A 19,716-nucleotide genomic window follows, 5' to 3' on the forward strand; every position below is an offset into this window, starting at 1 on the left:
ATGACCGCCATGAATTTTTTTCCCCCTCCAAAACATCCCTTCAGTTTCAATGGGCATGATGCTTCTGCTGTTACCTCTTACAATTTTTGCTGATGCAACATCTTCTTATTATAATTTGAGAAGTGTCCGTGTGTGTCCGTGTGTGTGCGTGCGTGTGAGCAGAACTTTGTCCGGCCGCAGCTGTTCCGTTTTATGTGCGATCGGGCTGAAACTTTCAGGGGTTGTAAAGAGCACCCGTGCGGGTGACCTGACAGAGCCAGATTTCTTAATTAGGTGATTGCCCTGATTACTTAATGATGTGATGTCATCACTGATGTCATCAGTGATGGCATCCTTACTGGCTGAGGCTAATCAGTGATGATGTCATCAGTGATGCCATCAGTGATGATGTCATGTTCCAGACCAGGGGGGCCTAACTCACAGGGGGGTCCCCACGGGTCTGCTTGTCTATATATATATATACTGTATATATATATATATATATATATATATACATTTGGCAATGTGGACTCTATCTGTTTCTCTGTTTCAAGAATTTTGTCCGGCCACAGGTGTGCTGTGCAGTGATAATGTCATCAGTGATGTCATCAGTCTGAGGCTCACGAGAGAGTGAGGTAGAGGAAGAGAGACTGAGGGAGAGGGAGAGAGACTGAGGGAGAGGAGGAGAGAGAGAGAGAGACTGAGGGAGAGAGAGGAGAGGGAGAGAGGGGGAGAGACTGAGGGAGAGAGAGGGGGGGGAGAGAGACTGAGGGAAACAGAGAGGGAGACATTGCACGTGCGCCAATAGGGCAAGCAAGGCCACGCAGCAGCCGAGCTGCATATGTAAGCTGCAGGGCCAGCTCAGCGAGCTGCAGGACGGGCGAGGCCAGGAATCGAGCGTGCGCAGCATATAGTCTGTATACACTACAATAGGCTACTTGTTATAATGTACATTGAACCTCCTATGGAACTTTCTATTAGTATTATTTCAATACATGTTTCAACTGAACTATTGATTGGACACAACAGGGGAGCTTTTCCATCAGCTAAACATACATTATATTGCTCACATGTGAACCAAATAAGAGTTGATAGAAGTTCAGTTACTCTGTCTCCTTATGTCATTTCACTGAAGCCCAAAGGAAGTCACTGTCCATTTTGTTAAAGAGGATCCTAAAAAATATAAGGCAGCCTCTTTTCCTCTCGTCCCTCTATCTATAATTCAATTAGACTAACGGGCAGCGCATGGTTAGGCAACTTAATCAGATGCTTCATAACGTGACCTGTGCTGTGCTACCCCACTCAGCTTTACTCTGCCACATCAGTCAGTCACAGAGGCCAAGATGTTTCCCCTCTACCTTCAATCACGGTGAGTCACTCACTCTTTGAGATAGTTAAAACAGGGTGACAAGGCATATAGATGTGCCTACTGTGGTCAGTTTTTATGATAGTGCTGCTATTCCGGAGCAGTCATCCAGACTTTGGTGGCTCTTCTCATGCTTTTTAGTTGCTTCATGTTGGGCTCATCCTGTTGACATGTTTGATGACATTAAAATAACCATTAAATAATATTTTTTATTACAGGAGGAACCATACAAAATCAGTGAATCATTGCTCTCATTGCTTGCAATCTCATTGCTTACTTGAATCATAGTTGAATTCAAATAAGATGAACTTGACACTTTAACAAAATAATTGATAGCATACAATGAAAACAAATTGTACTAGCCTACTTTTTGCAGGATATTAGAAAGCAAAACTTGTTGACTGACAAAATAACACATTTACAAACTTAGCCTTCTATAGGCCTATTTTAGAGATAGGCTACTTCTACTGAATGATGAACCTCAGGCAGTGATCTTTTCCAAAATGGGTGTAAGACATTTTAGAATAGAAATCTTTAGCCAATATTGTGTCTTTTTGGCTTCATATCTGTGGCTGAGTGGCTACTCATTTGCAACCATTAATTAACTGCCATCGTGGGCTATATCAACATGGTCAGCTTTGGTACTTTTTATGTGATGTCAGAGTAAAAATAGATTAGGAGTGCTAAAACATTGCTATGGGGAGTAGATGGTCTGCAGTGACAAAGGCGATAACAAAACCTTAGGCATAGTCTAACAGGAGAAGTGAAATGTCGCCGAATTTTGATTATGTTTCTAATTTTGATCATTTCCAATCGTCTGTGTGAGATGAGGGTGGATAAACATGTCATGACACCAGCATTGAAGTTGAAGTATTGCTGCAGTGGTGGGAAAGTGTCCCTAGAGGGCGCAATAGTCCTGTATTCAAGGTGGTAGTTGAGTATTCCTACGATCCAAAAAGGCAACTATCTCTCAATGTAATGATGCCATATAGGGTACAGGTTCAATCCATCCTCAATTTATCGCATGGACATTATCCAATGGACATATCCTGCATTAGCTACATGTCACTTTAAAGGGCTTTTACTTTGCACTTTATCATTTATATTTTGAGATTGTTTTCTGTTTGCTCCATCTTCTGCTATTGTTGTGATTGCTGCGCTGCATACCACTAAGTGAAATTCCTCACTATGCTGTTACAATGAATCTTAAATTTAGCTACACATAACCCCATTTCAACAGACTGAACGCCAAAGTAAAGGGGTTGCAATTGTTTAACTATACTAGATGAGCAACAGAGCAATGTTGTTTTTATTCAACGTTTGTCCATTTTGCGAAATATTATCTGGCCTAACAGACTCAATAATTTCCAATACGACATCCTCAGACCAAATGGCACTGCAGGGGTGCGCTACAGGGTGCACTCACCATGTGAGACGCTCTCTCTCATTTCTTTTCCGCTATTTTAACGATCGTTTAACCCAATCCTGAATAGACTATCAATGTAAACTGCTTTGAGTTCAGTTGCGGCACTACCAATCAATGCAAGCACTAACGAAATCTGAGGAAAACCTGTTCCCAGATCAGCTATCTCCTCAGGTGTACTTCCTGACAGACCAATCAGCTGACAGACTCATGACAGGCAGGCTTTGCGCTTGCGCAGTAGCATACTTTTGCTATGAGGAATATGGCAGCGTCCTGAGCCCTGTTGTGGGGAAGACGGCGGAATCGAGCTCCTTCAGCATCGGACTGGGAAAACTGAGACGCACCGGCCGCACTCAGAGGAGGGTGGGGGGCCGAGGGACGGCCACACATTACATGCGTTAGCGACTTTACAGGTAAATGCACGTGTGATCGCTTGCCATTCTCCTCAAGCCATCTCCTCCATGTTTGCGCCTGCTTGATTGAACCCCGTTGCTAATGCGACTAGCTCTTGTATGGCTCTTCTTGTCTGTCAACGGAAACCTGTTTGCTAGTTAGCTACTAGCTCGCGTTAGCTTCCAGTGTCGGGGGGCCTTCCGTGACCCTCTCAAGCTGTAGCAACAGTGTCCACATCTGAATGCGTCGCAAAAAGGGTGCTGTCGTTCTTGTTTTGATCCAGTTAGCCAGTGACTGTGCTGTGCGGGCCTGTTGCAGAGTTGGACGCTAGCTGCTTGAGACAGGGGGTGGCAGGGGGGGAGCGCTGCTACTTGACAGGTCGATACAGCCGCGTCAGAGGGACTGTATACAATCATCGTGACAGCATAATGTATTCTCTATGTCAGAGGGGTTTTCAAAGTGGGAGGCAGGCCTCCACAGGGGGGGGCTCCAAACAGTTTCAGGGGAGGCTCAGTGAATGGAAGTGGGGGGAAATATTCAATTAGTTTTCAAAAGGAGATCAAATGCCTAAATGTGTGACTCGTAGTCAGAAACAAATCACCGCCTTCAGACAGACCTTTTTATGTATTTGCTGTAGCCTGATGTCAAACAGCGATATCAGGCCATCTTGGCTCAATTATTGAGTGTCTATGGGATCAAATAACATCACGATCCCATAGGCAGTAGGCATCTAGCAACAATTGAGCGAAAGAGCAAGTGAACTAGGGGGGCGGGTTCCGGGCTTTGTCCGAGGGCCGAGGAGGCCTGCAGTGTCAGACTTTGAAAACCCCTGCTCTATGTGCTAGTCTTTACCTGGTTGTACATTAAGACAGCAGCTTTTACATCAAACTGCAGATATACAGAGTTATTAACCTTTTTTGTATATGTTTCAGCTATTTATTTATATGTATATCTGTATTAATGGTAGTCAAGTACAAAGAAATAATAACAAGCTCTTAATTTTGCAAGCAAGTGTTCCTGTAATCCAAATAGAACCATGCCAATAAAGAACAATAAAGAAGTTCTTGTTTTAGTGAAGGAGTGTGATTTCTGTTAATTTGACAAAGAACGGAAGGATATTACAGGAAGTATTCAGTGCAGGAAATGCTTTCAAGATGAGACACTTTTTGTTGTGAGTGACAGTGAAAGGAGCACAGAGACCATCGTGGCGTTCAGGTTATCTGGATATTATTTGGTTCTGTATGTACCGTTCTGTATATACCGAAATCATAAAGATGTAAGTTTGGCTTGATGTTGAATAACGGCTTGCTCAAAAGGTAAGATTAGGGGCATACACCAATCTAAAAACCCCAAGACCGTTTGGTCCCAGGCTCTTGTACTCACACTGATGCTGAAAACGGTTTTCCTATTCTTACTCGTCATACTCTTCAAAAGAATGCTATTGATTCATTTCTACAACAGCTGTGAGCAATATTTATGAAAGGAGACACAAGACAGGCTAAAGTCAAACAAATAGACTGAGGAGGCGGTTTGTTTACATTTGGCTTATTTGGCAGTATACTATTCAACAACAGTTAGCTGACCCATAATTGCCATGACATGCATTGTAGCCAGTGGTTGCACCATGGTATTCACGGTTCACAGTCAGCACTCTGCATGTTACACAGTCTGGTTGAGATCGCCTCCTGCTGGGTCCCATTTGGAGGTCTGCTACAATCATCTTAACAGTGCTACTTGGTTGAAAGCACGGGCCAGTAGAGATACCATGGTGGCACTGCACTATGCCACTTTCTGTCACAGCTACCCACGTAACAAGATCTCACTACACACTCTTTGTTCCGTTTCATTTCTTTGTGACTGACAGTGGCAGTAAACAAAGCACTGATCAAAGCCTGGAGGCTATTCCTTTCAGTTCGTCAAAAGCTGTGTGTCTGAGACAGGTTGTCGTCTAGCCCCTGTCTGTGTGTGTGTGTGTGTACTTGCTTTGGGCTAGGTATTTGTACATGTTTCATTGTCTTCCTACTCATTTTTCTTTCTGCTAAGCTAAACTCTGTGAAGAATGGCCCATGAATGAAAATGTTACTATTGATCTATGCTGTCAGAAGGACCTGGGTGGGGCAATCACATGACCCGGTCCAGGAATCTGCCCTGGTCTTTTTATACACTCATCACAGTAATAGAATTAAAAGTGCACTGTCTGCCCTCCACTGTGCCGAGGAGCACGTGGTCCTCTGCCTGTTGCTAACATCTCCTATTGTGCCTTCCATCAGCCAGCCCCCACTTTGGATTAGATTCATTATACACGCTTGTCTGGGGGGGGGGGGGGGGGGGGTGGGACTGTGGATGCAAAACTTGGCTCTACAGTGTTCCTTTGAGCTTTGTCTCTGCAGCACACACTTCTTACAGTGTGAGAATTTAATGAGACACTGCCACTGACTAATTTTTCACTTCCTCGTCCAGAGCTGAGGCGCTTGGGAGCAGTGTGTCTCTCTTGGATGCTTTGAAGCAGTGGTTCTCTTGCAGGCTTGGAAGCAGTGTGTCTCTTGGATGCTTTGAAGCAGTGTGTCTCTTGCAGGCTTGGAAGCAGTGTGTCTCTCTTGGATGCTTTGAAGCAGTGTGTCTCTTGCAGGCTTGGAAGCAGTGTGTCTCTCTTGCATGCTTGGAAGCAGTGTGTCTCTTGCAGGCTTTGAAGCAGTGTGTCTCTTGCATGCTTTGAAGCAGTGTGTCTCTTGCATGCTTTGAAGCAGTGTGTCTCTTGCATGCTTTGAAGCAGTGTGTCTCTTGCATGCTTTGAAGCAGTGTGTCTCTTGCAGGCTTTGAAGCAGTGTGTCTCTTGGATGCTAGGAAGCAGTGTGTCTCTTGCATGCTTTGAAGCAGTGTGTCTCTTGCATGCTTTGAAGCAGTGTGTCTCTTGCATGCTTTGAAGCAGTGTGTCTCTTGCATGCTTTGAAGCAGTGTGTCTCTTGCATGCTTTGAAGCAGTGTGTCTCTTGCATGCTTTGAAGCAGTGTGTCTCTTGCATGCTTTGAAGCAGTGTGTCTCTTGCACGCTTTGAAGCAGTGTGTCTCTTGCATGCTTTGAAGCAGTGTGTCTCTTGCAGGCTTTGAAGCAGTGTGTCTCTTGCATGCTTTGAAGCAGTGTGTCTCTTGCATGCTTTGAAGCAGTGTGTCTCTTGCACGCTTTGAAGCAGTGTGTCTCTTGCACGCTTTGAAGCAGTGTGTCTCTTGCACGCTTTGAAGCAGTGTGTCTCTTGCACGCTGCCCTCTTTGACGGTTGGCCAGACACTCGTCACCTTGATGAACGGTGGATTCCATCATTTGGACTTATTTGGCTGCTCCCTGCTTCAGCTGCACGCTGACATGGAGAGGAAGGAAAAGGGGAGTCAGTCATTTCCAGGATCCTGGCAGAGTGCTGACACAGGTTCCCCTTGTCACAGTGCAGCGGCATGCAGAGAGAGGTTATTACTGCGCTTAGGACAGGAGAGGCAACTGCTAACCTTACCTCCCTCATTAGCCACTGACTTTCTTTTATTTAGTCTCTTTAGCTTTAGCCGTCATTTGTTTGAAACTGTCTTTATCATAAAGTATCACAGCTGTATTAATGTTGCAAGCAAAAAATAAGAATAAAAAAACTGTGTGTAGGGCTTGGCCAGGCTTTATTGTACTTTATTTGACAGTGATCATACATTGAAAGCATGTAGTTGGAAAAGGAGTCTTTGGATATGGTGGAGACGATCTTAGTTAATCTATTCTAGTCCGGATTTGAGAATGGCTGATATAGCTAAATTGTGACTTTGAGGACCCAGACACTAAGACATTGCCTAACTTTTTTCTTTTTTTTAATCTAAAGATAATCGATAGATGATCAATAGAGGCCACGTTGACTTTACACCAGACTGTATCAAAATTTTGATTGCTGCTCTGTCTGTTGTGCTGCTGTTGGTCTTAATGATATCAGCACTGAAAAAAGTTTTTGCTGAGGAGGTCATATCTCTGTGATGCCTTGCTGGCAACGTGACAAGTATTCCTCTTTTCTCACTCTGCCTGTGAAAATGCATTCATGAGGTAGAGATGTCAGGAGAGACCATTATGTAAACAGCATCGAGTAGAAGTCATACACCGCCTGCAGGCAGCATTGGTTCTAGCAGTAGTAGCTGAGGCCATGGCTATGCAGAATCAATCAGTTAGTCATGGAGCGATGGAGTGCCCGCTGTTGTTGAATAGATAATCAGTCTGTTTATTCAGTGGAATAGAGAAGTTCTGATTGAGCGGAGGCAGCAGCGGGACTCTCCAGGCCGAGGGAGGCTCTCTTGTTTGAGCTGTAGAATGTTTCATGGCTTTGTGAAGTGTGTGTGGCACTATATTGCAATGTGTGTTACATAAATGATGGACAAAGGTCGGGCTGCAGGGTTTTTGGTAACTTCTCCGGCGACAGTTAACTGGGAATCATGTGACTAGCCCAGATCACGATGCAAAGAGAATCCCACCCCTTCCGTTGTGCTCTATACATGTAATTAAATCAATTTCAGCACGTACTGTCAGCAATGGCCAAATGAAAGTCAACCATTTATGAACTTTTCTGTGTTTGATGATATGCAGAAACGCTCACCTTACTTGACTTTTTTTTTACCCTGATTATAACCACGGCTCTCCTGTGTTGTAGGTCCTGTCAGAAGATGAATGTCGTCAAGGACAACAAAGACTTGGCCTGTTACTACACCACCAAACACTCCTGGAGGGGAAAGTAAGACCCTGTTCTTTTTCCCTTAACACATAAAGGATACGATTTCACATGTGTTCTTTATGTTGGTTTAAAAGGCAAAATTAACTGTTTGGGGAAAATCCTGACTCAGTGCTTCCATTGTGTTGACTTCCTTATCTTTGCTCAGGAATATAGGTCCACTGTCAGCAGTCAGTGATCAGTACTAGGTCTGCACTGTCAGCAGTCACTGATCAGTACTAGGTCTGCACTGTCAGACTCAGCAGTCACTGATCAGTACTAGGTCTGCACTGTCAGCAGTCACTGATCAGTACTAGGTCTGCACTGTCAGACTCAGCAGTCACTGATCAGTACTAGGTCTGCACTGTCAGCAGTCACCGATCAGTACTAGGTCTGCACTGTCAGCAGTCACTGATCAGTACTAGGTCTGCACTGTCAGCAGTCACTGATCAGTACTAGGTCTGCACTGTCAGACTTAGCAGTCACTGATCAGTACTAGGTCTGCACTGTCAGCAGTCACCGATCAGTACTAGGTCTGCACTGTCAGCAGTCACTGATCAGTACTAGGTCTGCACTGTCAGCAGTCACTGATCAGTACTAGGTCTGCACTGTCAGCAGTCACTGATCAGTACTAGGTCTGCACTGTCAGCAGTCACTGATCAGTACTAGGTCTGCACTGTCAGCAGTCACTGATCAGTACTAGGTCTGCACTGTCAGCAGTCACTGATCAGTACTAGGTCTGCACTGTCAGCAGTCACTGATCAGTACTAGGTCTGCACTGTCAGCAGTCAGTGATCAGTACTAGGTCTGCACTGTCAGCAGTCACTGATCAGTACTAGCGTGACCTGTGTGTTTTGTAGAGATGAAATGTAACCCAAAAAAACAGTGAATAGCACAGAATTGGACTTGTGTCTGCAGACGGAAGCACCAAACACAAATATTATCTCTGCAAATTCTTTCTCTAATACTTTGAGAGAGAAAGAGATGGAAAGAGAAAGACCAGCTAACTGGTTAGTTAAACAACAATACCAGTTACTGTAGCCCATTGTGTTATAAGTTATAACTTATAAAACGCCATATTGTGTCTGCAGCAGCAATGTCCTTGCTCAGGCTCAAACCACAAATACATGAGAAGGGGTCATTTTATTAGCATGATGTAGGTTAATTATTTATTACTCTACACATTGTATGTTGGTAGGCAGCTAGCTGTCACACTCACAAGTTCTAAATCTCACCCAACTCAGTATAATTGTACTTGTATAAGTTTCTGTATAACATTGTAGGGATGAATAGCCAGGCCGGAGGCATTATGGATCCGGGTTGTCCGTCCGTCCGTACAATGTTTGTTAACGCGATATCTGAGGAACGCCTTGACGGAATTTCATCACATTTGCCTCAAACATCGACTTAGACTCAAGGATGATCTGATTCGATTTTGGTGGTCAAAGGTCACAGGTCAAGGTCACTGTGACCTCTCAAACGCCATTTTCAAGCTTGTTAACGCGATATCTCAGGAATGCCTTGAGGGAATTGAATCAAACTTGTCTCAAACATCGACTTGGACTCAAGGATGAACTGATTAGATTTTGGTGGTCAAAGGTCAAGGTCACTGTGACCTCTCAAACGCCATTTTCCAGCTTGTTAACGCGATATCTCACGAATGCCTTGACGGAATTTTATCAAATTTGCCTCAAACATCGACTTGAACTCAAGGATGAACTGATTAGATTTTGGTGGTCAAAGGTCAAAGGCCAAGGTCACTGTGACCTCTCGAACGCCATTTTCAAGCTTGTTAGCGCAACATCTCAGAAATGCCTTGACGGAGTTTCATCAAATTTGCCTCAAACATCGACTTGGACTCAAGGATGAACTGATTCGATTTTCGTGGTCAAAGGTCAAGGTCACTGTGACCTCATAAATGCCATTCCCAAGTTCGTTAAAGCGATATCTCAAGAACGGCTTGATGGAATTTCTGCCAATTTGGCTCAAACGTCGGCTTGGGCGCAAGGATGAAAGGATTACATTTTGGTGATCAAAGGTCAAGGTCACTGTGACCTCTCCAACACCATTTTCAAGCTTGTTAACGCCATATCTCAGGAATGCCTTGACGGAATTTCATCACATTTGCCTCAAACATTAACTTGGCCTCAAGGATGAACTGATTACATTTTGGTGGTCAAACTTCAAGGTCACTGTGACCTCACGAACGCCATTCCCAAGTTGGTTAACGCAATATTTCAAGAACGGCTTGATAGAATTTCTTCTGATTTGGCTCAAACATCGACTTGGACGGAAGGATGAACTGATTCCATTTTGGTTATCAAAGGTCAAGGTCACTGTGACCTCTCGAATGCCATTTTCAAGCTTGTTAACGCGATATCTCAGGAATGTCTTGATGGAATTTCTTCGAATTTGCCTCAAGCGTCCACTTGGACTCAAGGATGAACTGATTACATTTTGGTGGTCAAAGTTCAAGGTCACTGTGACCTCACACACACAATTTCCAAGCTCTGTAACCCAACATCTCACGAGCGCCTTGACGGAATTTCTTCCAATTTGCCTCAAATGGCGATTTGGACTCAAGAATGAACTAATGGCGGAGGCATAAGTCTGCGTTGCGCTCGTTCTAGTTCAGTAAATAATGATGGGACATTTGATACTGTATTTTGGGATCAATTTTCCTTAAAATATCTCTTTCCCCAGTTTTCTTACCATAGGAAGGAAACAGGGAAGGGAGAGGCACATTGCACTTAGCCATTTTCTCATACCAGGTATTATGTTTAAAGGAGATTGTGATTATCTATATGAATTAACTCATTCACCGCCAATGACGTCTTTGACGTGTTATCAGAAATAGCCCTCCCCGCCAATGACGTGTTTGACGTGTTTTTGTTTTTATTACTGCAGGGCGTAGTTTAAACACTTCCCCAGCCTGTCACATGGTATCAGGTCCCTATCATCTAAGACAACACGTGAACAAACACATACCGCAGCTGTTGTTTTGAAATTGAGCAGGAGGAAAAGCAGAAAACTGGTAACGCTTCCTTGTGCAGACAGGAGAAACGCCATTGAAACGCGCCTCGGCGCGCTGTACGAGCTGGAGTCGCCTTCCTCTGTGCCAGCCGGGAGAAAGTAATCAAGAGATGTGTTTGATCATCGGAGGAATGAGGAAATGATCGATCAGTTTGCGAGGGCGGTGAGGACGTGTTGAATAGCCGAGGGGAAAACGGGAACGATCAGATGACAGGGAGACATGGACGAGGACGGGTGCAAAATAAACACACAACAGCAAGGCACAAGGCACAAGCGGGAGTCAGAGCAGCCCGCTGTCCTTTCTCAAGAGCTTTTCAGTTGGTTCATGTAATCGCTGGGCTGCGTGCCCTCCAGTGTTGCTCCTGGCCAATCCCAGCGCCACAGGGCGTGGTTATTGCTTATCCTATGTGGGGTTAGAAATCTAAAAGGGGGATCGTGTGTGTGTGTGTGTGTGTGTGTGTGTGTGTGTGTGTGTGTGTGTGTGTGTGTGTGTGTGTGTGTGTGTGTGTGTGTGTGTGTCTGTCTGTCTGTCTGTCTGTCTGTCTGTCTGTCTGTCTGTCTGTCGGTGTGTCTGTCTGTCTGTCTGTCTGTCTGTCTGCACACTCACTCACACCGAGTAAACTGTATTGTTGAATGTAAAAAAAAAGCACTTCATGTGTATATATATATATATATATTTTTTTTTTGTCATTTGTGTCCTAACGAATAATATTTACATGTCTGATGTCAATACAGTTCAAAATAAAAGAATTGAGAGCGAGTTCTGCATGAGATTGTGTGCATAAATACATAAATGCCATTTTCTGCAATTTCTTTTCTCAGAGAGACATTTTGGGGGAAAACAGGGTGTATATAAATGGCTATAAGTAGAGTACAGAACATGCTAAAAGCTCACTTTTTTTTTCCTGGTGAACCCAGAGACGTACATCTTCATTTTGAGGTATTGCAAATCACTCTGGTGCTAATAGATAATTTACTGTGGGTCTTGAAAGATGACCAACAATTATGAAAATCTTTGGCCTGTGCTAAATATTGGCAGTCCTAAACTGGCGGTGAATGAGTTAATCACTTTACATTAGAGTTAATATATCATTTTGTAGTACTGTAGGGCACGGCACAGGCTACTTTTTTTTTTAACTTTGTCCAACAAAGTGTTTATGTAAACTCTTTCTAGATGGTCTTAAAGTAAAGTAAGGAAGCAACCTAAAATTAGCTGCGACTTAACAAACTAGACCTAGCTGTTTGGTAGCCCTTAGAGCTAAATAATCTTTCCATGCAAGCTCCATTTGGGACAGTGGGATCACATTACCAATACTGCTTTCTAAATGGCTTCGTCCCATTAAGGCCTGCATTGACTTAGGTAACTTAAGCAGTGCTGCAGACCATTAGCCATCACCAGAGTTTCATCCAGCTAATGCCTCCTGAAGTGTCCACCAGAGACAGGTGGTGATGTGTGTCTCCTGAAGTGTCCACCAGAGACAGGTGGTGATGTGTGTCTCCTGAAGTGTCCACCAGAGACAGGTGGTGATGTGTGTCTCCTGAAGTGTCCACCAGAGACAGGTGGTGATGTGTGTCTCCTGAAGTGTCCACCAGAGACAGGTGGTGATGTGTGTCTCCTGAAGTGTCCACCAGAGACAGGTGGTGATGTGTGTCTCCTGAAGTGTCCACCAGAGACAGGTGGTGATGTGTGTCTCCTGAAGTGTCCACCAGAGACAGGTGGTGATGTGTGTCTCCTGAAGTGTCCACCAGAGACAGGTGGTGATGTGTGCCCCCTGAAGTGTCCACCAGAGACAGGTGGTGATGTGTGTCTCCTGAAGTGTCCACCAGAGACAGGCGGTGATGTGTGCAGGGAGGACAGTGGACATTGAGTCAGACAGGGCTTTGACAGATGGGACAACCGGGGGGAAAAAGAGAGGGTGGTCTCTTTTATCTAACTTCAGACAACCAAAAGGCATTAGAGATGGTGGGAAATAATTTTGACTACAGGCCACAGTGGTTAGTAAATACTAAAAGTTACTAGTATCCACTCTGACGACTTCAGCCAGTTTTTCAGTGGTTGCTTATCTGCCAAAGTGCCACACAGAGTAGACATACTTGCTGGCCACAGCAAAATACTTCTGCCTGGTAGCTAGTGTTATTTTGCCACCCTGGCTTTAGATAGAGGAAATGTATCACACATTTCATGTAACTGCTGTGTCAGGGATGAGAGGGAGCACAGCTCTTCATGGTGAGTACAGAACATATTCCCAAAAGCCAACTTTAATGACGCTCATCCTTGATGAACTTGCCCTCATTGGCCAACAAGTACTTAACTTATGTCATGTGCATTGTAGATGTGCAGCATGGAAGAGAGTATTTGGCCTCACATGTGCACCACTACCTCTAACAGCGATAGCTGCATGCAGGACACTTTGTGTCATCTTAAATGAAGACTTAGAAAGTGCCTCTCATTTCTGGATCCTGCTTATGCCCAGTGCCAATTGTGGAAAAGTCCTGCTCACATTAAAACATGTATATATATTTCTTGTAGTTTCTTGTCTGGCTGATACTGTATAGCAGTGTGCATATTAAACAATACAACACAGATGGGGGGGGCACAGTCACACATACTGTAGGGATGCACGATATCAACAAATAATCATATTTTGCTAAATATGCAATTGCAATATACTGTAGTGTACTACACAGACAGATTTTTCAATATTTAAGATTTTATTAACAAACATTTGAATGCTTTAAAACGAGATGAGTTGCTTAATATTTGAATATTTAAATCCAGTAAACATGTTGTTGTTATTAGGTTTTTATGCAATTCTATGTATTATTATATGAAATGGGGTCTCTTGCAAGCCTCTTGCAATGTGGAAATTCAAGTCTTTTTTTTCTTCTTCTTTTTTGCATTCCCAGCCATACATTCACATTTTCACTTGTATTTAGTCTTGACAGACATCGACTCTTACTGCCTCATCAAAACAAAGTGGAGTCAAGTGTCTTTCACCTGATGGTGCAAAAATTGAGCTTGAGAAAGAAGAGCAGGTTACAGCACTTAGCACTGCATGCGTGTGTGCAGCAAGTTATTTGTGTTGAAAAAGAAAAACATGAATAGACGCCGAATTTGTGGAAGAGAATAGTTGGGGGAGTCGGGGGTAGAGCTGGGTATTGGTTCAAATTTCAAGAATCGATTCGATTCCGATTCACAAGGTTGCGAATCGATTAATTTCGATTTGATTCGATTCGATTCGATTCGATTCCGATTCGATCAATTTTCAATATTGATTTGGTTAGTTATACCAAAACGTGGTTTTTGAGCTGTACCCTGAATTACATGACTGTCCAGTTATGTAACACAGGGGTTTCCAACCAGCCAAGTAGATACATGGGGAAAAAAGTTGCAGACCTGTTGTCAATTTTAATGGTTTTAGTTACACATATATTTACTCACCACGTGGTGACAAAGGGTAAATAACAGCCTTTTCATCTGTCAATAAAGACACTTTCACAATTATGCACAGTGATTTGATTTCAGCCTATATAATTTCTAAAAGTAGATATTAATAATGATCAAACATTTCCATTCATGTAGCCTACAGTATTTATGTTTTTGTTTCAACTACAAACATAATTAAACGTCAACTTGAAACTATGTTTCAACTACCACACACAGCACAATATTTTAGCCTGTTTAGTAAAAAAAAAAAAAAAAAAAAAAAAAAAAAAAATTATTAAAAAAAAAAATTGATCTCTGGACATATGAATCGATAATCGAGGATTAAAATGAAAATCGATTAAAAATCGGAGAATCGATTTTTTGAACCCAGCCCTAGTCGGGGGCAGTTTGTTCTGCATAGAGGTGGATGTAAATGATAAAGCCATGATGATGATGATGATGATGATGATGATGTCAGTGTTTCCCCTAGAAGATTTTTCAGGCCTGGAGGGATTTTGAAACGTACCTCGACCGCAACGGTGGGGGCCCTCGCTGGCGACGCTAAACTTTTAGCTAACCTGTTCACATCTATGTTGGCAATGGCATCCCAAGTATCATCACACTATTATGGGATGCAATGCGAACAGTTGTATTATGGGATGTGCGCGTTTCCCAGGCAACCACACACGTTGACATGTTTTGGAACAGCGCTGCACACACTGGCACAATGCTCCTAAAAGCAAAATGCTTATTGTTTTGAAGGATTTGGCATCTTCTATTACTGTCAACAACGCCAGTATTGCTGTATTGTAATAATATGCCATAAAGGTTCATTTAAATTTTGGGGAGAAAAATAAATAAATAATTGCAATTCTCTTTCTGGTCTGGCGGCTCGCCAGGCCTGTAGAATGGTAGGGGAAACACTGGATGTGTGGTAGGGATGAAACAATAACCGGTTTTAATGATAACCGTGATAAAATTCCTTACGATAACCGTGATATAATTCCTTGCGATAACTGTACGCTTTGAAAACACATGGTAATACTGTCCATCAACCAAAGTTGGCAACTGTCTCCCAGATGCAAACGAGCAGCCTTGGAGAAATTATTTCAGTGAGTGTATCAATCCTTTTTGGGTCCGAGTTTTCAATATAAAACTTGGTGAAATGATTTATGTGAGTGTATTAGTACTTTTTGAAAAATTTCAGCACATGATTTTAACAATACCGTGATAATACTGATAACCGTGATCATTTTGGTCACTATAATTGTGATATGAAATTGTCATATCGTTTCATCTCTAATGTGTGGTTTACACTTTTTCTGCCCGGTTTCCTCTTGAACTCTCATTGGTTATTTCTGCTCCAATTTTGTGCAGACAAAATCAATATGTTGGAAAATCTCTGCATGGGGTCAGATTGTGGCTCTGATATGCTCAGAATCCAGTGACGGCTGCTGTAATATTGTCTCAGATCTCAAACTTGTCTGGGACAGCTAAAGTGGGCCTAAAGTCTTGTAGTGTGCGTCCAGCTTTAGTGTTACTACAGCATCTTCTCTCCTCTGTGTCCGTGATCATCTACCCCCTCAACACACACACACACACATGCACGCACGCGTGACCGTTGTATTAGATTTGGCTGAGGTGGGGCCTACTAACCGACGGTTCCTCTACAGACTACATAGATGGATTATCTCAGGGCAGAGAGGATTTTCTGCCTTCTGCATACATACACTACTTCTCTTAAGATCTTTCAGTCCACATAAGCTACAAATCAGCATCTCTTTTGAATTTCAATAATAGCTCACCATGTCATTGTTTAAGGGAGCTTAGCTGCAGCTGATGCTCAAGTCATATACTGTATCTGTATTAGGCCTAGTACCTGAGCACAGGATCTGATCCAACTACCCCACCTTGTACTTTGCGTTTGTGATAGCTTCGCACGTTTGCAAATTTATTTTGAAGTCATGATGGAAGTCTTTTCATTGATTGTTTCCCCTCAATTTTCCGACTGAGTTCTTTTGGTAGGTCTGCACACATTCAACTCTCCATTCTCATAGTTTAGCTACTCATTGGACACTGAAGCACTGAAGTTACAAGTCCATTTGTGCAGTAATCTGATTGAATGACTGAGTCTGTCTGATAATCCAATTTTAGTCTTGGACTACAAAGCATATCCTCTAAGGTACATAATAAATAAAGTTCTTATAAACTCTTGCATTGTCAAAAGCTGTCACGGATGTTTGTCCACACTTTGATTGTATTTGTTTGGATTTTGATCGATGGACTGCCTCTGCGCATTCCTATGTAATCTATTGTGTCTTGAATAGTGGATTCTGTAGCCGAGCCTTTTATATCTTCAGCTCTCCTTGTTACATTTTCAAACTGGCAGATGGAGGAAAAGAAACGATTCAACTTTTTTGGCTCTCTCTTCCAAATAATCCAGCCATGTAACTACAGCCATTCATGAAATTATTAAATAGCACGGGGACATTTAATGGTTCAACGCCCCCTCCCACCTGGATAAGCATAAGCTGCGACCTGCTAAACTAGGGACGCTGTGCCCGCGATGCGGAGGTTGGACTAGGGCCTGGGTGGTACAGTACATGCTCCACAGTCGCGGGAGTGCGCTCAAAACGGAGAATTGATTCTAAACATGCAGCCCATTTGACTAAGGTGTGGTTAAGAGCAGGAGTTCAGCTTTTGTGTGAAACGACATATTGTGTGTGACGAGAAGAGGCAGTTGTTCAGAGGGTTTGCTCATATTGCCTACAGGAAGTTGCAAAATTTGCTATATTACGAAATCTTAGAAAGTGCAAGGCAGAGATCTAAAGCTGTGGTGTGCAGCATGAATGAACGAAGAAAAGTAATGGGTTAATTTTCACAAAGCGTATCTGCGGTGTGACTGTGCTGTAAAAACTGCCATTGTAAAGCTTGTTTTATAATGTGCTTTTTTCCTCATAAACATCCTTTATGGAAGGGTTAATTTCCTGTGGACTCTTTTACATAGTCTTAATATCATTTAAAGTTTCCCTTTCCCCTCCCAACTCAACTACAACTCTCACCCGCCCCACCTTACATGCACGTATAGCCGAGCAGCTGAAATTGGCTACTCCAGCTAGAAGACAGTGTCCCAGCTGCTCCTCTGTTCTTATCACAGCATTGCTTTGTAATGCAGTCAGCTGCAGCACCAGATGTACAGTATGTACACTTAGCACATTGCTTTTTTATACTGTCATTAATTAGTGCACTTTAGTCAGAAAATTCTAACCGACTCCTTTGTTCTAGCTGCCTCCTGAGAGCTCAGAGAAATTAGGTTCTTTCCCAATGACTGAAGCAAACCTCTTCAAGCAAGAAGCTGAGAAATGTGGCCTTTCTGTGAATGAGATGTCCACTTCTTCATGCACATCTTACCATTGTTTTGCTATCACAATTATTTCAACCTTCCCAAACGCATGTGAAATGATCAGTGTTGGGCAAGTTACTTTCAAAATGTAATATACTACATATTACTAGTTACATTCATTTGAAAGTAATAAATTACTTTACCATATTACTTTCTGTGTAGAGTAACTCGTTACTTAATACACTACTTTTGCTTTACTTTCACCAAAACAACAGCAGCAGCAGAATGACATTGCCGCCCCGGAACCATCCCGAAAAATAATTTCAACCGCCTTGAAATCAGTGTAAAAAATCCAAAATTCTAAATGTTATTCCTTTCCTTTGTTATTCTTATCTATAGTGGTTATTTGCATAAAACACACAGTTTGATTAGGAACTGATTGTATCTTTTTAAAATATGTGCTTTGATTTAATCAAATGTAACTCAATTTGTAACTTGAGTTACTTGACAAAGTAACTGGTATAATATTACTGAAATCCTATAAGTAATAAGTTATATTACTGAGTTACTGCTAAAAGTAATATATTACATGTAATATGTTACTTTTGTAATGAGTTACCCCCCAACACTGGAAATGATCTGATAGCAGCCGGGTCTGATGTCAAGCATTCTGCTGTGGTCATGAAGGAATGACCCAATTCTCCTTCAGAGATTACCTCTCTGCCCAGATAGTATAAAAAAGTGTGTATATATATATATATATATATATATATATATATATATATATATATATATATATATATATATATATATACGCATACATTGTAATATACATACATAAATAAAACTATCCACCCACAGAGAATGAATAATTAACCAGCTGTGTGTTGAGACCCAGCTTAGCCAGCCAATTAGCTCCAAGGTGGAGGCTTCTTGTAGAGAAGCACCAGCACCCTCAGACTAGGCCAGAGTCATGGCCAGAGCACTTTTGCCCTGGGGTGATGGAAGCTGGGAATAGTGGAGACTGGAGGGGAAAACTGTGTGTGGGATGTGGTGGAGACAATTGACCCATAAGATTTCACTTGAGCTTTGCCATGGGCCTCTGTCTGTCTTGTCTGTTTGCGTTCATCATTTACTCCACACACAAGTGAGAATGTGTGTTAGGCCAAAGTCATCTCTCAATTTGGCTTTATTCTACTGTTTTTCATGGTGGGACTAAATAGTATCTGCGCAGGACTTTCTATGGACATGCAAACAGGAGGCATGTGTCAGCAGCATGTTCTTCAGCACAAGCCAAAATGTTGTCAGTTGCCCAAATATTCCTCACATCTTGTGTCGAAAACTCAAGCAGTTGGTGGTACAGTATGGTGATTAAACCCACACACATCCACACCCACAGTACAACGTGCAGAGGAAAAAATTGACACACCAGCATTTTGTGCTTCCTTCCTCCTAATATTTCAAATAGTTCCACTCTTAACAGTTCCACTGAATTTGTGTGGGCTGATTCATTACAATAAATCATAACCCTTCGTTTTACAGTCACCCAAAGTACTAGGCAAATACCAGCTAAATACGTGGTATGAAGAATAGCATGCTGCCAACTTGTGCCAAGTAATTACAGCGGTAGCTAAGTAGGTAAATACTTAGAAATCACAGCAGAGTCACTGGTATGGTATTACTCATTAGTTCAAGCTGGTTTCAAACGTTCAAAATGAATCAGTAAGTTGCAACTGGACTGTAAAAGTAGGCAACGCTTATTTCTGTGGTATGACCTGGTTAGCCAAGAGTAGACTGTAAAAGTAGGCAACACTTAAATCTGTGGTATGACCTGGTTCTTAGTTGGGATGCACGATATATCGGCAATCATATCGTATCGGCAGATGTTAGTCATTTTTTAACATATCGGCATCGGTCTGATGTTGCTATGTTAATATCGGTTATCAGTATGAGCCAAAATGTTCACGTTGAGAGGAAACAATGCTATGATTTATGGGCTTTTCCAAATGCTTTGGAAATAAAGAAATGCATTAC

General features: G+C 42.5%; 1 protein-coding gene across 1 annotated transcript in view; it reads left to right on the forward strand.

The window, feature by feature from the left end:
• Positions 1 to 7,826: 7,826 nt before the first annotated feature.
• Positions 7,827 to 19,716, forward strand: part of dnajc13 (DnaJ heat shock protein family (Hsp40) member C13) — a 64,186-nt gene continuing 52,296 nt past the window's right edge. Inside the window, exon 1 of the mRNA XM_083652046.1 lies at positions 7,827 to 7,903. Coding sequence (XP_083508172.1) covers positions 7,836 to 7,903 — 68 coding nt within the window. The 5' untranslated portion in view covers positions 7,827 to 7,835. The remainder of the gene's footprint in view (positions 7,904 to 19,716) is intronic.

The sequence above is a fragment of the Poromitra crassiceps genome (genome assembly GCF_964638095.1).
Source record: "Poromitra crassiceps genome assembly, chromosome: 2".
In the NCBI taxonomy this organism is placed as follows: domain Eukaryota; kingdom Metazoa; phylum Chordata; class Actinopteri; order Beryciformes; family Melamphaidae; genus Poromitra; species Poromitra crassiceps.